We start from the raw sequence: 12419 nt of genomic DNA, 5'->3' as shown, positions 1-12419 counted from the left end.
GCCCCATATTTATATATTTTAATTTGAGGAACAGAGTAAGAGAGAAAGAGAGGAAAAGTGAGAAAGCAAGTCGCCAGATCTGGGACTTGAACCGCAGTAGGTCATATGGGAGTCCAATGCCCTTCACCACTAAGCCACCTTCTGGCCCCTGCGTTAGAATTTTATATGAATGAAATTATACAGTATGTATGCTTATGTCTGGCTTCTTTCATTTAGCGTAATTATTAGGAGATTTATCCATGTGGTTGCTGAATCTGTAGTGTATTTCTTTTCATTCCTCAGAAATAGCCATTATAATGATATACCTCAATTCATTTATACCTCAATATCTCTTTCACTTGTCGATGGGAATTTAATATTTTCAGTCTGGAGATATTACAAATTTAGGTGCTATGAACATGTACAAACAAGTCTTTGTTTGAACTCATGCTTCCATTTCTCTTGGGTAAAATACCTTGGAGTGGAATTGCAGTATCATACAGTAGTTATTTGTTTAACTCTTTAACTAAAACTAGATGATTGGCCTAAATGCAAAACCTAAATCTATAGAACTTCTCAAAGAAAACGTAAGAGAAAATCTTTGTGACCCTGGGTTGAGTAGAACTTTCTTAGACACGACAACAAACATGATTCATAAATGAAAAAAAAAATGTTAAATTGAATTTCCTCGACATTAAGAACTATGCTCTTTGAGGGACCAGCAGCTGACATAATGGCTATGTCGCTGACCTCCCATGTAGTTGACTATGGTTCAAATCCCGTACCCGGTGGCTTAAAACTCATGCGGGGTACATATGCATGGGTGCCCAAGATCCCGAGAGGAGAATGGAGGAGAAGAGATGGAGTGGCCATCCCCCTGGAGGGTGATTTCTCGCTTTCTGTCTCTGTACCTCTCTCTGTCTTTCTGGCCAGCACACACGCCCTACTGTAAAAAGCTTCTTAAAAAAAAAAAAAAGAATTACGCTCTTTAAAAACACACTGGTTAAGGGACCAGAAGTTAGCATAATGGCTATGTCGCTGGACTCCCATGTAGTCGACCTAGGTTCGCATCCCGAACCCCGTGGCTTAAACTCATGCTGGGCGCGTGTGCGTGCATGCCCAAGAGCCCGAGAGGAGAATGGAGGAGAAGGGATTGTGGCATGGCCATCCCCCCTGGGGGATGATTTCTCGCTTTCTGTCTGTCTCTCTGTGTCTGTCTGTCGAGTGCACACACCCTATAGCAAAAACCTCTAAAAAAAAAAAAACCCCACTGGTTAAGAGAATGAAGAGCGAGTCCCAGACTAGGAAAAACCTGACTATCTGATCAAGGACTTATATCCAGAGTACATTAAGAACTCTCAAAACTCAATTAAAAAAAACTTTTTAAATGGGTCAAAAATTCGGAAAGAAAAATGAATGGCAAAATAAGCAAATGAAACATGCTCAGTATCAGCAGTTGTTATAGAGATGCAATTTGCTTGATTTACTTTCTCATATTTGCGCAGTTCCTTGGTTTCCAATCCTCCCCACAGGATGTGGGCAGAGCCATTTCCCTGTCAGTTCCCCAGCTTTTTTGGCTTCCAGAGCCAGCTACCGGAACAGCGCCAGCTCCCAGCCCAGAGCCGCACCCACCGGCCGTCCCTTGCTCGCAGACCGGCAGCAGGCACTGGGCCTCGCCCACTCCCGAGTCCGCCCTTGGGCCGCCCCCTTCTCAGAGCCCCGCCCACGAGCCGGCCCCCGGCAAGCTCTCGCTCGCAGACCTGCCACACGCGTAGGGCTCCGCCCACTCCTGAGCCCGCCCCTGGGCCATCCCCAGCCGGAGCCCCGCCCTCAGCCCGCGCAGGGCGCTCCGCCGAGGCGGCCAGGCCGCGCTGCCTTGGCCACCTGGCTGCCATGGCTGGGGGTCGTGGAGTGCCCGGGCGCGGCCGGGACGAGCCTCCAGAGAGCTACTCGCAGCGACAAGACCACGAACTGCAGGCTCTGGAGGCCATCTACGGCGCCGACTTCCAGGACTTGCGGCCAGATGCTTGCGGACCGGTAGGAACATGGCCTGTCCCGGCCGCCCCCGGCCCTAGGTCAAAGCCGAGACGGTTCCAGATTGGACCAACCCTTTAAGTTCCAGCAGTCTTTTCATCCCTGTGCTTCCACCTTACGCTCACTTGTCCTTGCACCCGCAGCTGCTCTACAGAACTCCCACCTGGGCCGAATTCTCTTACAGCCTCTTCCCCAAGTTGGCCCCTCTCTCATCTGGCTCAGCGGCTTCTCCCTGCTGGCATCCCTATCACCCTTGCCTCCTTCCTGCCTTATCTTTCTCCTCCCGCGGCAAGCCCTTGAGGGTGATCGATAAGGCACCTATTGCTACTTTGTTCAGGAAACGCTTTTTGGGCTCTCGCACAGGCCTTACTAGTGTTCTTGATCAGAATTCTCAAATCCCACCAGGTATTCAAAACTACACCTCGGAGTCCTCATCCCCCCCATCCTGACTAGTGTCTTCCGGTATAAAGGAACTTTCTGTACCCCTGCACCTTCCTCTGTGGCGTTTGGTGGGAGAGTACAGGATTCGTTCATCTTAGCTGTAATGGAAAGGAAGTATTCTGAGTCTAGACCTTTTAAAATGGCATTTAGTTTAAAATGTTTTCTTTTTTGTCTGGAAGTTAAAGCACATAAGTCTCTGATACTGACAGCTTTTTTTCCCCATCCTTGAAGATTTGATCTACCAAACTAATAGGTATGTGTATATTTTCATTTTCAAAACATTACCTTCCTTCATCTGCCTTTAATTCTGGCATTTCACAGCATCTACTTAGCTGTTCATCTAGGATTTCCACAATAAATAGCATCTTCTGGAGCTGTCAGGGCAAACTGTTCTCCCTCTAATCCAACATGTTCTTCATTCTTTCCTTAAATTTTTATTGTTTTAGGCATTAAGACAAAGCCCCTACTTTTGTAGTGCTTAATTTCAGGTTATGCAAATGTAAATATTCCCTTTATACATGCTCATAATAAAATAACAACTTTCTGGTGATATAGCACCTTCTCTGTTCCCAAACATTGAGAACCAGGAAGTTGGTTCATTAAGCAGCCAAAATGTTTCTCAAAGTATACACTGGGACTCAATGCAAAGTCTTTAGGCCACAGTTTATTTACCTTATTCAAGATTAGTTATCTGCTCCTACTGCTGCAGGAAAACAGAAGGGAAAAGCAGTTACTCTTGGTAGGGATATTAATAAGCCAAAGAATTTACAGCTGGTAGCGTTTACAGCAAGATAAAAGACTAAACAAAACAAAAACTGTAGAAGACAGGCAGAAGAATTCACATAGTTGTTGGGCCAGCGGTGCAAGGGACAAATGACCTCCACACTTTTGTAGGCCCCAGGGAGAGATAATTGATGGTCCTAAGGATGACTCATTCAACAAGTGCTTATTATCACCTGCTATTTGCCAGCCTTGGGGGAAGGTTATGCAGGCCTACAGCCTTTATTTTACTCATAAGTGTTCCTGTTCACAATCTTGGATGCTTATTTCATACCTTACCTAATACCGCCCTCCTTTAGTCCAGAGCAGCATCCAGAATCAAACACAGCACTGAAAAGTATGAATATTCAAATATTCACACCAAACACAATACATCAGATTATTAATAGCCTCATGTCAGTTCAGGCCAAATTTCCTGCCAATAAATTCAGGTTTGATTTTTTTTTTTAAACTTTGTTGGAGGAGAGGATGTGTTAAAAATGAAAATTTGGGGACCAGCCGTTAGCATAATGGCTATGTTGCTGGACTCCCATGTAGTAGACCGCGGTTCGAGTCCTGGACCTGGTGGCTTAAACTCACACCAGGTGCATGTGCATGCGAAAAGTAAATTTCAGTTTAGTAGCATATGTATATCACGTAGAAATATTTTAGGTTACATGCTACAAATTATTTTGCATTACAGTTTAGATATGATGATTAAAATATAATTTACTCTATAGCTATAAATATATTAACTTCCTTATCTTAGGTACAGTCTACTCATTTATAATTTAATAGCTCTCACAGACTCCATGAAGCTGTCTCGGCTCACCTGCAGTCTGTGAGAGAGCCATTCTCCTACAGCTTCACCAACATTGTATATGTCAGATTTTTTTCATCTTTGCCAATAGAGAAGTGAAACATGTCATTTTAATTTTACTTTTTTAGTTATAGATTATATAGACTACCTTTGTTTGTAAGCCATGGATTTATTTTTTTTTCCTGTGTGTTATTCATGTTCTTTGGTTTATTTTTCCACTCTGGTCTATTTTCTTACTCATTTTCAAGAACAAGATTTATGTTAAGATAATTAGCACTTTGGGGCATGTATTGTAAGTTTTCCTCCCTAATTAACCATGTGCATTTTGATATTTGTGTGATTTATACAATTAGAAAATTTTAATAGAACAAAAATGATCTATTTTTGTTTCGTGGCTCCTGTGGTTGTCTTTGCCTTTTTTCCTCCTAGAAAAGACGTTCCCTGCTCCAGTGTTAACCAAAAATGATTTTTGAAGTTGTCTTTTCATTCTTTCATGGCTTTATTTTTAAATTCCCATTAAATAAATATATAAGTAGCTTTTTTTTTTTTTTTTAGCTTGGTAGGTCCATTTAATTATAGGTCCCTAGGCCACCTTTTTTCTTTTTTTAATGTGGGAAAAACATATCAACCTGGCGACTTTAAACTTGTGCTAGGCACGTGTGCAGTGCTTACCCAAAATCCGGAGAGGAGAATGGAGTAGGGATTTCTGCATGGCCATTCCTCCTGAGGGGAAATGATTTCTTGCTTTCTGTCTCTGTCTTTCTCTGTCTCTTCAATGAATGCACATGCACTATAGCAAACATCTCTCCAAAAAAAGTAAAACCATGTTTCAATGTGTAGTTCAGTAGTGTTAAACATAGTCACAGTGCTGTGCAATAGAAAATCGTGTAACATTAAAAATTGTTTTCCCACGCCTCCCTCACCTGTACTCCATTGTTTCTCATATAAACGAGTGAAGTTTAGTCATGGACTGTTACTGACTCTCCTACTGTAGCCTGAGCATGGTGGAGCCAGAAATTTGCAACTATGTGAAATGGCTAATAAAATTCTCAGGGGTTTTTGTTTTTAGGTTTATTTGCTTATTTCTTCAAAGAGCAAGAGAGGGACAATAGCCCCTACTGGATTTCGACACCACGATCCACTCCAGCCATCAGCCAACCCCAGATGGGGCTAGTACGTGCCCGACATCCTTAGGGAGGTCTCTGGACTTGAGCTGATAACGTTCTCCTGTGGGTCTGCTTTATAGAGCATGACTTTTTTTTTTTTTTAGGTTGTTGATTTAGAGCATATATGCTCTCTGGAGGGACAGAGACAGAGACAGTGAGGGGGAAAATGAGAAATCACCCCCCGGGGGGATGGCCATGCCGCAATCCCTTCTCCTCCCAGGATCTTGGTATGCACGCACACATGTCTGGTGTGGTTCTCAAGCCACCAGGTCTGGGACTCAAACCGATGTTGAACATGTGGGAATTCATCAGCAAAACCGCTAAGCTATCTGCTGGCCCTGAGCATGATGTTTTGCCACTCCACCATGTCCAGCCTTGCAATTCTCAGTTAACAGATGTAGACATATGCTTACCTTGGGGAGGAGGTGGCCTGAATGTTAGGAAGGATCCAAGGGAAGCCTGTTCAGACTAAACAGGGATTTCTGATGCTTCAGCTGGGGGCTCCTCTCAGAGGTGTGCATGCAGCTAAAAAGAGGGTTCCCATAGTCAGTGTTCTAACCCTTGGGGTATTTTAAGGTCCTTCAGTGTGTGCGTTATTGTATTGTTTTGTTTTTCTTTTCTTTTTTTTTTTTTTAAGAGATTTTTGCTATGGTCACATGTGTGTGCTTGCCAGAGAGACAGAAAGTAAGAAATCACCCTCCAGGGGGATGACCGCACCACAGTCCTGTCTCCTTCTGGATCTTGAGCATGCACGTACGTGCACCCAGCGTGTTTCAAGCCTCCAGGTCCAGGGCTTGAACCATGCTCGGCCATATGGGAGTCTAGCAACACAGCCACTGGGCCATCTGCCACTGGGCCATCTACTGGTCTCTGCCTGGCATGATTTTCAAGTCACTAGTTCCAGGACTCGAACTGCAGTCTGCCCTGTGGGAATCCAGAGCATTAACCACCTGCTGGCCCCCAGACTTTGTATATTTTGTAGCAGATAGGCGGCATTACTTTTTCCTCTCCTTTAGCATATATAGGTGTGTGTGTGTGTGTGTGTGTATTTGTGTATATATATGTATGTATATATGCACATATGTGTGTATATGTATATGTGTATATGTGTGTATATATACACATATATGTATATATATGTTATAGTTACCTTCTTGTGTTTATTTGCCTGAAAATATTTCAGGAATTCATTATTTCCATGTGCAGGTTAAGTCAAAGGTTTTATCAACACTGAATTCTAATGATAATTTTTCTTCTGAACAAAGAGCCCCGATCCCAGCCCACTTCCAGTGGTTGTTAAATTGTGTTTAATCAAATCCTGTTTAGCTCTAGGAGTCCTTAAATCCTGTAACCTGAAGTAGTGCTTGGTATCCTGAATATATCTTGAGTAAAAAGCTTTCTTCTTATGTTGGGAAGAGCCTCTCTGTTTGCCTGAGAAAGCCTGGTAAATATTCTGCCCTCATCTCTGAAAAGCAGTATCTCTGAGTGTGTTTGTCTTTTTGTTTTTGTTTTGCTTTTTCCAACGAGCCCGTAATGGTTAGGATTAAATTTATTACATATGACACAACTTGGAATAATAAAAAAGTTTATTTTTCTGCATATAAAAGTCTAGAGTTTAGGACTTCATCTTGCTGTTCCACCTTCCCGTGCCCCCCTCGTACTCTAAAATGAATGCCTAAACTCTGCCTTCACAGCTACATTCCAGCCGACTGAAGAATGGGGTGAAGGTGCATCTCTTTCCTTTAAGGTTACTTCCTAGATTGCGTATGGTATTTCTTCCTTCATCTCACTGGCAGTTCATCCAATGGCCACACTTAGCTGCAGAGGGGAAATACAGCCAGCTAAAAAGTCAGGGGTGCTTTCTCTTGCTAAGAAATGGAGGGGAGAAGACCAGCAGGTGGCATGGTAGTTAAAGTACTGGACTCCTACACAGCCAACCACTGTTTGAGTCTAAGATCTGGTGGCTTAAAAATCATACCGGGCACATGTGCCTGTGTGCCCAAAATCCCAAGAAGAGAATGGAGAGGAAGGTATTGTGGCTTGGCCATTCCCCGTGCAACGTGATTTCTCACTTTCTCTCTGTCTCTGCCTCACCTCAAGCACCACACCCTATGGCAAAAGAAAGAGAGAGAGAGAAAGAAAGAGAGAGAGGGAGGGAGAGGGGGAGGGAGGGAAAAGAAAAGAAAAGAAAAGAAAAGGGTGAATGGATATTGAGAAACAGTAGTGTCTGTTGAGAAATGCCCCACAATCTATGCTGTAATATCACTCTCATTAAACTCTGTCAGCCAGAGATAAAGGCCTTAAAGTAGTTAGTCAGCCTGATGGCTTTAGCATCTTGTTCTTCTCACTTGGTTGACTTCACTTAGTACTCAAATTCTGACAGGTCACTGGGGTTTTGTCTAATCATATGCCATCCATGGCCATAGTCTGGCTTCATCCCAGCCAACATCACTGGAATTCACGCATGCTGACCAGAGAAAGTTGAGTTGGGGATGGAGAGAGAGAGAAAGAGATCCCCTCCCCCTGCCATGGCATGTGGTCATGTTGCAATTGCTTTTCTATCTCATTGGAATTTGGGGCATGTGCACCCATGCACTCAGCTGGTTTTTTAAGCCACCAAGATCAGGATTCAAATCTGTGGTCCACCACGTAGGATCTGACTCCCTTAACCAATAGGCTATGGGACTGGCTGGTGTCATTCACTTGTTAAACTGAAACTTATATGTATCCAGGTGTCTCTTTACTTTGTATCAGAACTCTTTGCTAAAAGTTGTTCTGTTATCCCGACTCATTGCCATTATTGCTGCTGTTCTGCTACTGTTTTTTGCTATGGAGCTAGAGCTGTGGTTATTCTGTGGCTGGTCTAGCCAAGGAATGGAGAGTCTGCAAGATTCTGACAACTTTTCTAAGTCCTGAGTTTCTACAGACCAGTGTCCCCAGCTGGTGGTCACAAGGGCTAGCTGAGAGAAGCCTGCTTCCCTGAGGTTTGCTAATAAACCTTAACTGGGTTCATTGTACTTTATTAAACATACCCTATGGTGAAGAATATCTTCAAAATGTGTAGCCCTGTAATAGGCCACTGTTTCTTAAAGATTGCTTCCTGGGAACCAGCAGTTAGCGTAATGGCTATGTCGCTGGACTCCCACGTAGTCGACCGTGGTTCGCGTTCCGGACCTGGTGGCTTAAAACTCACACTGGGCGCGTGTGCGTGCGTGCCCACGATCCCGAGAGGAGAATGGAGGAGAAGGGATTGCGGCATGACCATCCCCCCTGGGGGCGTGATTTCTCGCTTTCTGTCTCTATGTCTCTGTCTGTCTGGCGAGCGCACACGCCCTATAGCGAAAACCTCTCCAAAAAAAAAAAAAAAGATTGCTTCCTTTGCCTGTTCTTCTGGGCATAAAGTCATGGCCTCCCTGTACTGTTTCTTTCTTTTTTTTTTTGGAGAGGTTTTTGCTGTAGGGCATGTGCCCTCGCCAGACAGAGAGAGACAGAGAGACAGAAAGCGAGAAATCACCCCCCCAGGGGGGATGGCCATGCCGCAATCCCTTCTCTTCTCGGGATCTTGGGCGGGCACACACTCACATGTGCCCGGCCTGAGTTTTAAGCCACCGGGTCCGGGACACGAACCATGGTCGACTACGTGGGAGTCCAGAGACATAGCCGTTACACTAACTGCTGGTCCCCCTGTACTGTTTCTGAAATGACTAGTTATATATTCTTCATTTCCTACATAAAGACAACAGGGAATAATAAACGCTATTTGTTATCTTACATATGTAGAGAAAACTCACCACATGAGTATTTATTGCAAGTCAAGTACCGAGCCCAAGAAAGGCCCATCCTTTGGTTCGCATTCACAATTTCCGTTTGTACAGCTTGCTGGTAAAATTATAGTTCTACTTGTATTTACATGCTTCTTGCTCCTTTCATTTATGGAGGGTACTCTGATTTTGTTGCTTCAGAAACATCTTCTGTTGCTACTAGGTGCCATGCATGCATTTTAACATCTTCACTTAGCTCTTTTCACATTGTGCCTGCAGGGTCTTGAGTATTTCACTTTAGGACCATTTGTAAGAGGATTTCTCCTTCTTTTTACTAGGTGCCATGCATGCATTTTAACATCTTCACTTAGCTCTTTTCACATTGTGCCTGCAGGGTCTTGAGTATTTCACTTTAGGACCATTTGTAAGAGGATTTCTCCTTTTCTTTTTTTCTGTTTTTTTTTTTTTTTTTTTTCCCTTCCTTCCTCTCTTTGTTTTGCCAGAGGGGATGTGTCATTGCCCAAGAGAAAGGAAGAGGGAGACGGTTCCTCGAATGGGGCATGGTCATACCACAATCCTTTCTCCTCGGTTTCTCCACCCTCTCGGGATTTGGGGCACACACATGTCTGGGTTATTTTTTAAGCCACTGAGGCCAAGATTCAACCAAGTGGGATCCAACTTCTTAACCACTAGGCCGCAGGGCCAGCGCTCCTCTTATTCTCCTATTTCCCTGCTGGGATAGGCCTACCTTGTTCAGAAGACAAATGATCATTGGAATTAAGTGTTGATAAAATCTTTGACTTAACCCACACGAGGAAATAATGAATTCCTGAAATATTTTCAGGCAAATAAACACAAGGTAAAAGGTAACCCAAAAAATTTGAAAGCACTGAAAGAGAAGAAAATGTAGTGCAACATGTCTGTTACAAAATATATATAAGGTCCTACATAAGGGAAAAAAAAAAAAAACTTGTTTTAAAGACTGGAAATGTAGATGACATGAACAAGCATAGTAGGTAACCATGGAGAGAAGGCCATGTATCACCACGGTAGGTAAGAATTGCATTTGCTTCCTAATGGGATCACGAAGTTGGATACTCTCCTAACGATTGTATAATAGCCAAATAAATCCTCAAAAAGATTGTCAGTTCCGCCACGTGGGATCCAGCTCCTTAACCACTTGGCCACGGGGCTGGCCCTCCACTTACTTTCTTACCTTAATTATTTTGCCTCCCTTGAGCTGTCGGCTTTAGACCACTCTTCTCATTTGCTGTTCTAAGATAAAGTCTTCATTGGTCAATAGCAAAATGAGACAGAAAAAGGCAGAATAATGTATAAGCAAAGGGAGATTAGTACATGATGATAAATTGACCCTTCTGAGGATAACACTGCTTTATTCTGAGATTTTTGTACTCGTACTTTTAGTATTAAAATACTCTGTACTTTCTCAGTATATTTGGAGAAAAGCAAGTGATTGAAAGTATATGCAGTTTTAAAGAGCTATCCGATCTCTCCATGTAAAGGGGTTTCACTTGTTATTATCTCAGTATTCGTATCTGAATTTACATATCCCCTGCTCTCAGAGGCCTCCCCTGACTCATCTGTCTAGACATCTTCCCCCCTGCTGTGTTCTATGACTCTGCTTTGCTTTCTTTTTTATTATTTTTTACTGCCAGAGGGCATGTGAGAGAGGCAGAGACAGAGAAATCACCTCCCATTGCAGCCTGCTCACATACAGTCCTTTATTCCTCCATTTCGCCATCCAGGCAGGATTTGGGGTGTGCACGCACACAGGCCCTGCGCATTGCTGCTGAGGTGGGATTGGAACCATTCGCCATCCAGGCAGGATTTGGGGTGTGCACCCACACAGGCCCTGCGCATTGCTGCTGGGGTGGGACTGGAACCACAGGAGTCCAGCTGGGATCTGGCTTCTTTTGCATAGTGCTTATCTGCTGTGCTACCAGGCTGGCCCTTTATTTTCTATACATCATTAATCACTATTTGCCATCATTCATTTGTCTTCTAGTTTGTATCAGCTAGTCAGGACTGAGTCTGTCCAAATTTCCCCCTGCAACCCAGCCTATAGGACAGCTCCTGACACATAATCAGAACTCAGTAACGTTTGAATGAATGGAAGCTAAGTGGAACATTCTGGTTCACTCCTTAGCTTTGAAAAGGAAAATACACTCCCTCTGGCACAGGTTTTAAGCTGTGCTTTTGGAAAACTATGACTGAACATTTATGTAAAATATAATCACATATAGTATTTTAAAAGTAGAACTCCTGAGCTGAGATCATTATCTTAAAATGTTAATGATTAGCTTACTAGAAAAAGTTTTTTTCTTTCCCTCTTAGGTCAAAGAACCCCCTGAAATCAATTTAGTTCTGTACCCTCAGGGCCTAGCTGGCGAAGAAGTGTATGTGAAAGTGGACTTGAGGGTTAAATGCCCACCAACCTATCCAGATGTGTGAGTACATTTATAAATAACTTTTATAATTTCAGTTTTCTGTTTTGACAGCATAGTATTAATAGGACTTCTTTCTTCCCCCATTCCATGTAAAATTTCATTTCCTATCAGCTGAGTACTGCAGCAGTAATAGACATGGTCATGAAACCCGTTTCATTGTAAGTGTGCGTATAGAATAGTCACTAGATACTGATCATTCAGTGACTATGTATTTGCTTCTAATATGCTAACTTTTCTTTGTTTAATCCTTCATAAAGCAGGAAGAAGAGGAAGGGATAAAGGCATGACTGTGGAGAGCCCTGTGTACTTCGTTTTTGATTTTTTTAAAAAAATTTATTCATTTTCTGCATTAATTCACTATATACCATCACAACACACAAATGAATTTTCCATCCAAAATACACTGTGCATTGGCTCAATCAAGCACATCAACATACATGTTCTCAGCAAATAATTTTCCAGTTCTTATGTCCTGCATACCTTGCCTTTTGTTTTGCCATCCTTGATTCCCCATCCCCCACCCTCTGCTATGTCACATCCTCCTCCCCCATTGTCCCTGGCATCCATGGTTGCCCTCCATGCCTTCCCCCTCCCCCATTCAGTTGTTCTGCCAATGAACTTAATTAGTCTAAATATATCCAATAGCTAGCACAGCTGACACATACCTATACATGAACCCAAGTCTGACTTTAGGCATAAACCCCAGTGAGTAGAATGAACATACTATAAAGTAGTACCCAGCTGTGCCCATACAGCTCGCTGCAGTCGTCATTGGTTTTTTTTTTTTTTTTTTTTTTTTACAAAATGATACGAACAGTTTCACCATTTTTTTTTCTCTCCTGCAACTTTTTTTTTTTTTTTATTACCTAACATTCATTCCCTGAGCATCATCACAACATACTAAATGTGGTTTCCCATCTAGGATAAACTGCATAGTGGCTTAATCAAGCATGTTATCATCAATAATATTCCATTTCTACTTTCATACATA

At 42.9% G+C, this 12419-nt stretch overlaps 1 protein-coding gene across 1 annotated transcript in view; it reads left to right on the top strand.

Annotated features, from left to right (window-relative positions):
* Nucleotides 1-1808: 1808 nt before the first annotated feature.
* Nucleotides 1809-12419, top strand: part of EIF2AK4 (eukaryotic translation initiation factor 2 alpha kinase 4) — a 125496-nt gene continuing 114885 nt past the window's right edge. Inside the window, exons 1-2 of the mRNA XM_006158705.2 lie at nucleotides 1809-2016; nucleotides 11316-11428. Of these exons, the coding sequence (XP_006158767.1) occupies nucleotides 1873-2016; nucleotides 11316-11428 (257 nt within the window). The 5' untranslated portion in view covers nucleotides 1809-1872. The remainder of the gene's footprint in view (nucleotides 2017-11315; nucleotides 11429-12419) is intronic.

The sequence above is a fragment of the Tupaia chinensis genome, unplaced genomic scaffold, assembly GCF_000334495.1.
Source record: "Tupaia chinensis unplaced genomic scaffold, TupChi_1.0 Scaffold000605_1, whole genome shotgun sequence".
NCBI classification, from domain to species: Eukaryota; Metazoa; Chordata; class Mammalia; order Scandentia; family Tupaiidae; genus Tupaia; species Tupaia belangeri.
The sequence above is the reverse complement of the archived record's forward strand: the minus strand, read 5'-3'. Positions and strand labels throughout refer to the sequence as shown.